The 12,172-nt window shown below is 46.3% G+C and overlaps 1 protein-coding gene across 1 annotated transcript in view; it reads left to right on the forward strand.

Annotated features, from left to right (window-relative positions):
* LOC121562644 (neural-cadherin-like) overlaps positions 1-12,172 on the forward strand; it is a gene marked incomplete at its 3' end in the record, with an annotated part of 188,222 nt that overhangs the window by 126,285 nt on the left and 49,765 nt on the right. Inside the window, exons 13-15 of the mRNA XM_045215873.1 lie at positions 7,148-7,397; positions 8,549-8,676; positions 10,638-10,824. Of these exons, the coding sequence (XP_045071808.1) occupies positions 7,148-7,397; positions 8,549-8,676; positions 10,638-10,824 (565 nt within the window). The remainder of the gene's footprint in view (positions 1-7,147; positions 7,398-8,548; positions 8,677-10,637; positions 10,825-12,172) is intronic.

The following is a 12,172-nucleotide window of genomic DNA, read 5'->3' on the forward strand; positions in this document are numbered from 1 at the left end:
TGAAGTCAGCCTTGTTGGCAGCAGAACGGCAGTTCCAGAGGCTGCCTGAGACCTGGAACTCCAGGTGTGGGGTGCGTGCAGGGACCACCAGGTTAGAGAGGCAGCAGCCACGCGGTGTGAGGCGTTTGTGTAGCCTGTGCGGAGAGGAGAGAACAGGGATAGGCAGAGGCATAGTTGACAGGCTGTAGCAAATGGCTACAATAATGCAGAGGAGATCGGAATGAAATGAACTAAACATCTGGGAAAGGAGAGAGTAAAAACCAAAACTCCCAAAATATAACTCTCCCAACTTCACCTCAGAAACTATAATTGTTTCACTGAACCACCCGAATAAAACTCTCCCAACTTCCACTTTAGAAATTAGAATTGTTGTGAACTACAGCGGTTCAATGTTTCAAGGAATGGACTCAACTTACTTTATTCAGCTAGCTAACTATGACGCTATAGCTAACTAGCATGCTAGCATCCAATAACACACAGTTTAGCACCAATACTTGGTTACAACAAACTACCAATAGTGTGTTAACACACTAAACAGATAATTCGTGTCCGTGTCTAGTTCCTTTCATAACGCAGCAATAATTAAACGTTGGCTAGCTAGCACAAATATATTGTATTTAGCTCCTACAGTACAGCTAGCTTGTCGTGTTGGCTAGCTAGCAATGGCTGCTGTGTTGACTTTGTTTGAGTAACGGCGGCGCTGCGAACAAATGTAGCTGGCTAAAAGGATATTGTATTTAGTTGCTACCGTTGCTAATAGCTACTCGCCAGCTAGTCCAGGAGGTGAGTTAGCTAGCTAGCTAGCTTTCGTGCTACACCCGGCACCGCCGAATACAATGCTAACCTACAATAACTACCCACAACAGCCCACGATGCCTACCTATAATACCTAATAATATACAGCCCACGATGCCTACCTATAATACCTAACTACAATCTAAATACATAGTTTAAGCCTTACTCGACAAAGCCCAATCTATGTATAAAGCCAAACTTACCCGACGCCAGCTGTCTGGGTGGCAGACTGCAATCAGTAGCTGTAATTAAGTACAGCAGCCACCAACCACCTAACGTTAATGCCTCGGATAATGAGGTTAGAAAAACAGCTGAATGGTAGGTAGCTAGCTGGCTTAATTACAGGTACTCTTAAGCGTGAAATAACATTGGAAACAACTATCCACAGTTGCTAAAAGTTACCAGTAGCTACCCGCTAGCTAGCTAGCTTTGTTGGTCCAGGTAGTGGGTTAGCTAGCCTCGTGCTTTGCCGAATACAATACTTACCTACAATAATTACCTACAATAACCTACAATAACTACCTAAGTAGACTACCTACAATACCTAACTACAATACCTACCTACAATCTAAATACATGGTTTAAGCTTTACTCAACACCATATAAGAAGCCAAGCTTAAAACACTTTCGCTCCCTAAAACACTTTAGCGAGCAGGCCTTCCTAATTGACCTGGCCCAGGTATCCTGGATGGATATCGATCTCATTCCGTCAGTAGAGGATGCCTGGTTGTTCTTTAAAAGTAATTTCCTTAAATAAACATGCCCCATTCAAAAAATACAGAACTAAGAACAGATATAGCCCCTGGTTCTCCTCAGACTTGACTGCCCTTGACCAGCACAAAAACATCCTGTGGCGTACTGCATTAGCATCGAATAGCCCCCGCGATATGCAACTTTTCAGGGAAGTTAGGAACCAATATACACAAGCAGTTAGGAAAGCAAAGGCTAGCGTTTTCAATCAGAAATTAGCATCCTGTAGCACTAACTCCAAAATGTTTTGGAACACTGTAAAGTCCATGGAGAATAAGAGCACCTCCTCCCTGCTGCCCACTGCACTGAGGCTAGGAAACACTATCACCACCGATAAATCTACAATAATCGAGAATTTCAACAAGCATTTTGCTACGGCTGGCAATGCTTTCCACCTGGCTACCACTACCCCAGCCACCAGCTCTGCACCCTCCGCTGCAACTTGCCCATGCCCCCCCCCCCGCTTCTCCTTCACACAAATTCAGACAGCTGATGTTCTGAAAGAGCTGCAAAATCTGGACCCCTACAAATCATCTGGGCTAGACAATCTGGACCCTTTCTTTCTAAAACTAGCCGCCAAAATTGCCGCAACCCCTATTACTAGCCTGTTCAACCTCTCTTTCATAACGTCTGAGATCCCCAGAGATTGGAAAGCTGCCGCGGTCATCCCCCTCTTCAAAGGGGGTGACACTCTAGATCCAAACTGTTACAGACCTATATCCATCCTGCCCTGCCTTTCTAAAGTTTTTGAAACCCAAGTTAACAAACAGATCACCGACCATTTCAAATCCCACCGTACCTTCTCCACTATGCAATCCGGTTTCCGCATTGGTCATGGGTGCACCTCAGCCACGCTCAAGGTCCTAAACGATATTATAACTGCGATCGATAATAGACAGTACTGTGCAGCCATCTTCATCGACCTGGCCAAGGCTTTCGACTCTGTCAACCACCACATTCTTATTGGCAGACTAAATAGCCTTGGTTTCTCAAATGACTGCCTCGCCTGGTTCACCAACTACTTCTCAGATAGAGTTCAATGTGACAAATCGGATGGCCTGTTGTCTGGACCTATGGCAGTCTCTATGGGGGTGCCACAGGGTTCAATTCTTGGGCCGACTCTTTTCTCTGTGTATATCAATGATGTTGCTCTTGCTGCTGGTGACTCTCAGATCCACCTCTACACAGACGACACCATTTTGTATACATCTGGCCCTTCATTGGACACTGTTAACAAACCTCCAAACGAGCTTCAATGCCATACAACACTCCTTCAGTAGCCTCCAACTGCTCTTAAACACTAGTAAAACTAAATGCATTCTCTTCAATCTAACGCTGCTGGCACCCGCCCACCCGACTAGAATCACTACTCTGACTTAGAATATGTGGACAACTACAAATACCTAGGTGTCTGGTTAGACTGTAAACTCTCCTTCCAGACTCACATTAAGCATCTCCAATCCAAAGTTAAATCTAGAATCGGCTTCCTATTTTGCAACAAAGCCTCCTTCACTCATGCTGCCAAACATGCCCTCGTAAAACTGACTATCCTACCAATCCTTGACTTCGGCAATGTCATTTACAAAATAGCCTCCAACACTCTACTCAGCAAATTGGATGTAGTCTATCACTGTCACGTTTGTTGAATGACGGGTCAGACCAAGGCGCAGCGTGATATGCGTACATGATTATTAAACTTTAAACACACGACAAAACAGCAAAGGAAACGAAACGTGAAGTCCAAGGTAGAACACACAACATACCTTACAAGGAACAAGATCCCACCACTAGACAGTGCCAATAGGTTGCCTAAGTATGGTCCCCAATCAGAGACAACGAGCGACAGCTGCCTCTGATTGGGAACCACACCGGCCAACATAGATCCACACATACTAGATCGACAACATAGAAAAAGCCCAACAAGGAAATATACACACCCTGACTCAACATATAAGCGTCCCCTGAGTCAGGGCGTGACAGTACCCCCAAAGGTGCGGACTCCGGCCGAACAACATAAACATAACAGGGTAGGGGCCGGGTGGGCATTCCGCCTTGGAGGCGGATCCGGCTCGGGGCGTGACGACCTCTCACTCTCTTCCTCCCTGTTGCGCCCCTGGTCTGGTCTGGACCTTGGCGCGCTGCTTCTCCTCTCCTTCCTCCCACGATACGCCAGGCCCTGTCTGGACCCTGGTGTGGGATACACCGAACCTGGAGAGGGGCTGACGTCATGGTCTGGACTGGAGCCGCTGACCGGAGCTGGACTGGGCACCGGTGGAGCGGACTGCTCTGGCTCCGGAGTGTAGCCGCTGACCGGAGCTGGATCAGGCACCGGTGGAGCGGACTACTCTGGCTCCGGAGTGGAGCCGCTGACCGGAGCTGGACTCGACCCCGGTGGAGCGGACTGCTCTGGCTCCGGAGTGGCGCAGCTGACCGGAGCTGGATCAGGCACCGGTGGAGCGGACTGCTCTGGCTCCGGAGTGGAGCAGCTGACCGGAGCTGGATCAGGCACCGGTGGAGCGGACTGCTCTGGCTCCGGAGTGGAACAGCTGACCGGAACTGGATCAGGCACCGGTGGAGCGGACTGCTCTGGCTCCGGAGTGGAGTAGCTGACCGGTGCCGGACCAGGCACCGGTGGAACGGGCACAGCCCGTGCCGGACTGGACAAACGCACCACTGGTCTGGTGCGAGGAGCAGGCACGGGCCGGACCTGACTCAGAACAAGCACCACTGTCTTGGTGCGAGGAGCAGGAACGGGCCGGGCCGGGCTGGCGACGCGCACCACTGGCTTGGTGCGAGGAGCAGGAACGGGCCGGGTCGGACTGGCGATGCGCACCACTGGCTTGGTGCGAGGAGCAGGAACGGGCCGGGCCGAACTGGGAACACGCACCACTGGCTTGGTGCGAGGAGCAGGAACGGGCCGGGCCGAACTGGGAACACGCACCACTTTCTTGGTGCGAGGAGCAGGACTGGGTTTCTTTATTAACCCCCGCTCCCTCTGCTGCCTAACCAGCTCCTCTCGCCGTGCCTCTACTTCTTCCTTCTCCCTTTTAGCCTCCTGTAGCGCCTCCCTCTGACCGAATAACTCCTGCTCCCTCTGAGCCAACAGCCCCCGTAACATGGTGGCCTCCTCTCCTAACCTGCAGATCCGCCCTTTCACGACCTCCTGCTGCCTCGTCGTCCACACCGTGTGCCCCCCACCAAAATTTTCTTGGGGTTGCCTCTCGGGTCTCCGTTGTCGGCACTGTTGGTGCCGTTTCTCCTCTCCTACCCGGGCTTCCTCCTTCATCGCCTTCTGAAAATGGACGGCCTCCTCCTCTGTAATTCTCCCTCAACCGAGGAGGACATCTACTAATGTTACCTCCTGTTGAGTCCCAGGCGTTTGCTACTTCTCGGCACGCTGCTTGGTCCTTGAGTGGTGGGATCTTCTGTCACTTTCGTTGAATGACGGGTCAGACCAAGGCGCAGCGTGATATGCGTACGTGTTTATTAAACTTTAAACACACGACAAAACAACAAAGGAAACGAAACGTAAAGTCCAAGGTAGAACACACAACATACCTTACAAGGAACAAGATCCCACCACTAGACAGTGCCAATAGGCTGCCTAAGTATTGTCCCCAATCAGAGACAACGAGCGACAGCTGCCTCTGATTGGGAACCACACCGTCCAACATAGATCCACACATACTAGATCGACAACATAGAAAAAGCACAACAAGGAAATATACACACCCTGACTCAACATATAAGCGTCCCCTGAGTCAGGGCGTGACAATCACAGTGCCATCCGTTTTGTCACCAAAGCCCCATAAACTACCCACCACTGTGACCTGTACGCTCTTGTTGGCTGGTCCTCACTAGATATTCATCGCCAAACCCACAGGCTCCAGGGCATCTATAAATCACTGCTAGGAAAATCCCTGCCTTATCTTAGCTCATTGGTCACCATAGCAACACCCAACCGTAGTATGCGCTCCAGCAGGTATATCTCACTGGTCATCCCCAAAGCCAACACCTCCTTTGGCCACCATTCCTTCCAGTTCTCTGCTGCCAATGACTGGAACGAATTGCAAAAATCTCTGAAGTTGGAGACTCTTATTTCCCTCACTAACTTTAAGCATCAGTTGTCAGAGCACCTTACCGATCACTGCACCTGTACACAGCCCATCTGAAATTAGCCCACCCAACTACCTCATCCCCATATTGTTATTTATTTTGCTCATTTGCACCCCAGTATCTCTATTTGCACATCATCTCTTGCACATCTAGCATTCCAGTGTTAATACTAATTGTAATTATTTTGCACTATGGCCTATTTATTGCCTTACCTCCATAACTTGCTACATTTGCACACACTGTATATATATTTTCTGTTGTATTTTTGACTTTATGTTTTGTTTTACCCCATATGTAACTCTGTGTTGTTGTTTTTATCGCACTGCTTTGCTTTATCTTGGCTAGGTCGCAGTTGTAAATGAGAACTTGTTCTCAACTGGCTTACCTGGTTAAATAAAGGTTAAATAAAATACATAAATAAATAAAATATGTCATGGGGGAGGTAGAGGGACATATATGTTATCTTAGGGCAGAGTTGGACATGAATCATGATGGAATACAAATTAGGATGAGTATGGCAGATGTAACATGAAACAGGTATTCTGAGGTACATGGGGTTAGAGAAAGGTGAGTTAAGGGGAGGTTAGGACATGATGACACACATTAGGATAGGTACGTATTACAGAAATGGAGCTGGTAACTTGAGAGAGGTATTTTGAGCTGTGAACCAGTATTTTCCCAGGGCTTCAAAGCAAATAAAAGCATCATGGAGTAGACTTGTTTGATCTAACATTAAAGCGGTTTCTTTACGACTTACTACACTGTACCGTACAAACACCACAACACTGGATGACACTAGCTGCATTTACCATGTCACTACAGCCAGTCTCTGCAGTAATGCACAGTAATGTGTATTATGATGTACTATATGGACACCAAGCTATTACAGTCTACAGCAAAAACGAGAGTAGATAATTCCCTCAGGGCTCAACCTCCATCCCTACTCTCCCATCCATCCTCCCTCTCTCTGGCGCTTGCTGTGTCCTGGGATAGCCCTACATCCTCATAGCAACTTACTCCAGCCAAAGCTCCCCCTCTCCCTGCCCATGTCCAGACTCATCCTCCATTGCCTCTATTTTAAGCCAAACGCTTCATTACTTCTACAAGCCAGGCTCTGGCAATCACGAGCCTTGGATTATTCATAGGCATTTACTTTTATTTTTTAACTAACGCATTGAAAATTAATTTACTGAATTTTCTCTCTATCTTTTATAAGCTATTAAGGCTATTAAAAATGCAGATTAATATTTCACTGAGAGTGATCGAGAGAGTGTTAAGGTTTCCTTTGGAGTTCTAAGTGATCAGCAAGATATATATTTATTTTACTCTTATGTGAAGATTCAATGGGCCACAGTAGGTTGTAGATCTGTAGAACTGCTTGTTTTGCAGGCGGCCTCACCTAAAGCCTAAAGCTGAGTCACAGAGGTGTGAATTGACTGCTAGTGTCCTCAGTTTCCCCTGTCTCTGTCTCCTCTCTGAACCCCAGACTATCAAGGCCACCTCTCCGCTGGGGGACCCTAGAGTGACCTATAACCTGGAGGATGGGATGGTGCCGGAGACCAACATGCCTGTACGCTTCTACCTGACCCCTAACCGTGAGGATGGCTCTGCCTCCATCCTGGTGGCTGAGCCCCTGGACTATGAGACCACCAGGAACTTCATACTGAGGGTCCGGGCTCAGAATGTGGCTGCAGTCCCCCTGGCAGCCTTCACTACTGTCTATCTTAATATCACAGGTAAGACAGATCAGTACAACCTGCTCATATAACAACCCATAATACTTAACTATCCCTTTTAACTTCCATTCCAGCAGCCTTGACTCAACACTGACTGTATACCACCATCGCTCTCTCTCTCTCGCTCTCTCGCTCTCTTGCTCTCGTTTTGTCACTCTTTCTCTCTCTCCTCCAGACTCTCTCTCTCCTCCAGACTAACCTCAGAAAGCATGATGTACTGGGATTTTTATAAAAATCAAGTTGATTTCCAGCCTTCTGATCCGAGCTTAATTTCCCATTACCACGGCTTATTACTGCAGTTCAGCCAACCCCTGACCCTCCGTCCCAAAATAGCTTTCATTCCCACCGTAGCCCAGACCCAGACTCCCTCCTCTTATCCTCCCCCCTTCCCTCTAACCAGACTCCATCTCCCCCCTCTATCATTAATGAGAGTTAGTCTTAAACCAGAGAGACATAATTAATCTGGCCAGACCCTCCTCACTCCTTCAGCTCTCCTTCTCCTCTCCCTTATCTGTCTTAATAAGTGAGCCTTCAGTCTTCTCCAGAGGATGGAGGGAGGCAGGGAGGGCTGGAAAGGAGGAAGGGAGAGGGGGAGAAGGGGAGGAGAGGGTTGTAATGGATTAAAGACCAATGTTTAATTCATAGATTAAGACATTTGCTGAAGAAAATACAACATGGAAGTGCATCGTATCTCTGAATGCATCCGAGCCATTATAGTTTTGGGGTTGGACTAACTATCCTGAAATGTTCTCTTCTGAAGAAAACCATTTTATTGAAGTTTCTAGTAAATGTATTGTGATAGTTCTCTATAATAGTTCTCTATAATAACTAAGAAAGAGGTAATTGAGACTCTAACATGCTGTTTGTATTTCTCTGTGGAAACGGTTGAATGATGAAAAATAGAGAGAGCTCTCAAGTGTCACAAAGAGGTCTTTGAAATTGTTCAAAACACCTCCAGGAGTTTGAAGGTCTACATTAATCTCTGTCAACAAATGTTTAGCCACAGAGACTAACAGACGCGGAATGGAGTCTGCTGCCACCTTGTTTTACAGCCTGCTGCTTGAAAGACACTCTGCTCCTTATGAAACCCTTTCACTGAGAAAATACTGAGCCAAATGATGACGGATAATGCTGGTGTTTTTCTCTGCTAGATGTCAACGACAATGTTCCCTTCTTCACCTCGTCCATCTACGAGGCGTCGGTCACAGAGGGGACGGAGGCGGGGACGTTTGTTACGCAGGTGTCATCCAATGACCTGGACCTGGGACTCAACGGAAAGGTGACGGAATGCTTTGGAATAATGGAAATACAAACAACCATCCTATATCAGCACTCCTACTCTGAGACATTTTGTGAATGCAGGTCCTGATTCTGAGCAATTTCTCAGAAAAGCTTGAGTATTTGCGGAACTCCAGGCCTAGTGTTGTCGACCACTGTTTTTACTTTAAATCCATGTGAACAATCCACCACTATGTAACTGGATAAGACCAGAAACCACTCAAGTGTAAACCCACAGTAGCAATTCCCCTTTTCATTTCACCTTGGAGTCTTATACCGAAGGTAGAAAATGGAAAAACCCATCTATAGTCCATAGTTCAGTAGGAGAGTGTTCCTGTAGCTTGGCCATAAAATATGTACTTCGGTTCGGCTTCCTGTATAAAACTTACAATACAGTACTTCACACATACTGAAGCTCCCCCCTTTCCTGCAGTCAAATGACCTAGTGGCCTCATGGGTGGAATGTTATTCATATTTTTCATAATTTCAAAATTAATAAAACTATTTTTTTTTACCGCTGAAAATCCGTTGTTTCTATAATAAACGGTTTTGTTATATTTCTGTCTTCTGTGATGTATTTAAAGTGTAATATTGGGACGCAAATTCAAAATGTAATCCATTTCAACTCTATATATGACATGGTACAGGTGTCTTCTTTTTTTTAAGCCCAAGTGAGGTGTATACTTCTGTTTCAAATTAGATTTGTTTAAGACTACCAAGAAACACTCTGTGTGACCCTGATTTAGCCCACTGCAGTAAAAGCTTATTAAGGACACAAGTCTTGAGAAGACACACACACACACATGCACACGCTTGCTCGCACGCACGCAAACAGAAGGTACACTTGAGCGCACACATTCTCACACGCATACACACACACACTCATTGCATTGTCTACATTTCATGCTGCTTTTCTTGATCTCTGTCTTGCTCTCTATACACACATAATCATGCACGCACCCACACACACACGTTCCCACACGCACACAAACAGTATGGGTAGTCTAGTCATAATTGAATTCTCAGTACGAGGACACCATGGCTATCGGCACAAAGGGGTGCATAAAATGTACTCAGCTCTTTGCATGCAGTGTCCTTGGCTGCTTAATTGCTTGCACTCTCTGAGGCAGGCTGAATCATAGATACCATGCAGGCCCACATTTAGATAATGAGTATCATTGGTGGACGTGAATATGAAAATTATTTTTCACGCCTGTTTAAATGTGTCTGTTTTTTTTACCCATAACTTGACCCCGCCAACCTTTTTATTATGGCATTACATTTAATTCAGCCTTTAATTTTTGCTCTTCCCCTGTACAACCCCATTTATTTTCTGACCCACGCTGTTTCCATCCTCTAGCTCTACTGAATAACTTCCTGCGGCTGTTGAATGCCATTCATAGCTCGTTGACACAGCTTTTATTCAGTTTGAACATTAAAATTAGGTTCATTCTTTTTTGGTGAATAGACTTCAGTCTCCTGCTTTAAACCGAATTATAACAACGTAGCTTTGTTTTATTGATATAGAAATATATTGTCACATGTGGTTGGGTTGAATGAGGTCTGTCTGCTCCAGAGTAGTTCATTAAAGTTTGGTTAAATAAGTATGTGTGCACACATCCACCCCAATAGAGAGATAAATGAATCAAATGGATGGGGTTTTAGACTATTTTGAGAGACTCTGCTGTTTGAATAAAACTATTATTCTCTCTCCCCTGTCTCACTCACATCTTTGGTAATCCTTACTCTGTATCTCTATCTTCCTTGTCTTTCTCACGTCCATCCTTTCTTACTCATCCCTCGTGTATCTCCAACGTCCTTTCCTCTCTTTCCACTCTTACTCCATCCATACCCTTCACCTTCTCCATGCCACTCGCTTTAACCTCATTCATCATTCTCTTCTACCCTGGCCTCCTGCTCTCCCTCCACTTCTTCCTCCTTCTCTCTCGCTGTCTGTCTCAGATCTCCTACTCCCTGCTGAACGACCGCAGTGGGGACTACCAGTACTTCCGGATTGACCCTGAGCTGGGCTCCATCTACACAGAGGCCGTGTTTGACCGTGAGACCAAAGGCTCCTACCTGCTGGAGGTCAAGTCAGTGGACGGCTGGGAGTCAGCCCGGCCTGGGAAACACGGACAGCCCAACTCAGGTGAGGCCAGCTCAGATCAGCTAGCTCATCAGCTCAACAGGGCTGGAGGATGAGATAGAGAACAGTAATGCATGCAGTATGCACACAGTAGCAAGCCTTATCAAATTTTGACGACTTAGGAATACACTGTGTGCATTGTCTGAATACATTTGAATACATTTGAAAATGCGCTCCATTTTCTGACAGGCCTTGGTAGTACAGTAGGAGGGTTTGGATGGCAATCTCAAGACGTCATTTACAGTGGCTTGCGAAAGTATTCACCCCCCTTGGCATTTTTCATATTTTGTTGCCTTACAACCTGGAATTCAAATGGACTTTTTTTTTGGGGGGGGTTATCATTTGATTTACACAACATGTCTACCACTTTGAAGATGCAAAATATTTTTTATTGTGAAACAAACAAGAAATAACACCAGAAAAATTGAAAACTTGAGCGTGCATAACTATTCACCCCCCCAAAGTCAATACTTTGTAGAGCCACCTTTTGCAGCAGTTACAGCTGCAAGTCTCTTGGGTTATGTCTCTGTAAGCTTGGCACATCTAGCCACTGGGATTTTTGCCCATTCTTCAAGGCAAAACTGCTCCAGCTCCTTCACGTTGGAAGGGTTCCACTGGTGTACAACAATCTTTAAGTCATACCAAATATTCTCAATTGGATTGAGGTCTGGGCTTTGACTAGGCCATTCCAAGACATTTAAATCTTTCCCCTTAAACCACTCAAGTGTTGCTTTAGCAGTATGCTTAGGGTCATTGTCCTGCTGGAAGGTGAACTTCCGTCCCAGTCTCAAATCTCTGGAAGACTGAAACAGGTTTCCCTCAAGACTTTCCCTGGTGGTGTTCTTGGGGTGATGAGAGGTGTTGGATTTGTGCCAGACATAGCATTTTTCTTGATGGCCAAAAAGCTCAATTTTAGTACCTTCTTTCATATGTTTGGGGAGTCTCCCACATGCCTTTTGGCGAACACCAAATGTGTTTGCTTATTTTTTTCTTTAAGCAATGGCTTTTTTCTGGCCACTCTTACGTAAACCCGAGCTCTGTGGAGTGTACGGCTTAAAGTGGTCCTATGGACAGATACTCCAATCTCCGCTGTGGAGCTTTGCAGCTCCTTCAGGGTTATCTTTGGTCTCTTTGTTGCCTCTCTGATTAATGCCCTTCTTGCCTGGACCGTGAATTTTGATGGGCGGCCCTCTCTTGGCAGGTTTGTTGTGGTGCCATATTTTTTAATAATGGATTTAATGGTGCTCCCTGACCTGTTTGGAGAGCTCCTTGCTCTTCATGATGCCGCTTGCTTGGTGCTGCCCTTTGCTTAGTGGTGTTGCAGACTCTGGTTCCTTTCAGAATAGGTGTA

This window comes from Coregonus clupeaformis, unplaced genomic scaffold (assembly GCF_020615455.1).
Source record: "Coregonus clupeaformis isolate EN_2021a unplaced genomic scaffold, ASM2061545v1 scaf0542, whole genome shotgun sequence".
Taxonomy (NCBI): Eukaryota; Metazoa; Chordata; class Actinopteri; order Salmoniformes; family Salmonidae; genus Coregonus; species Coregonus clupeaformis.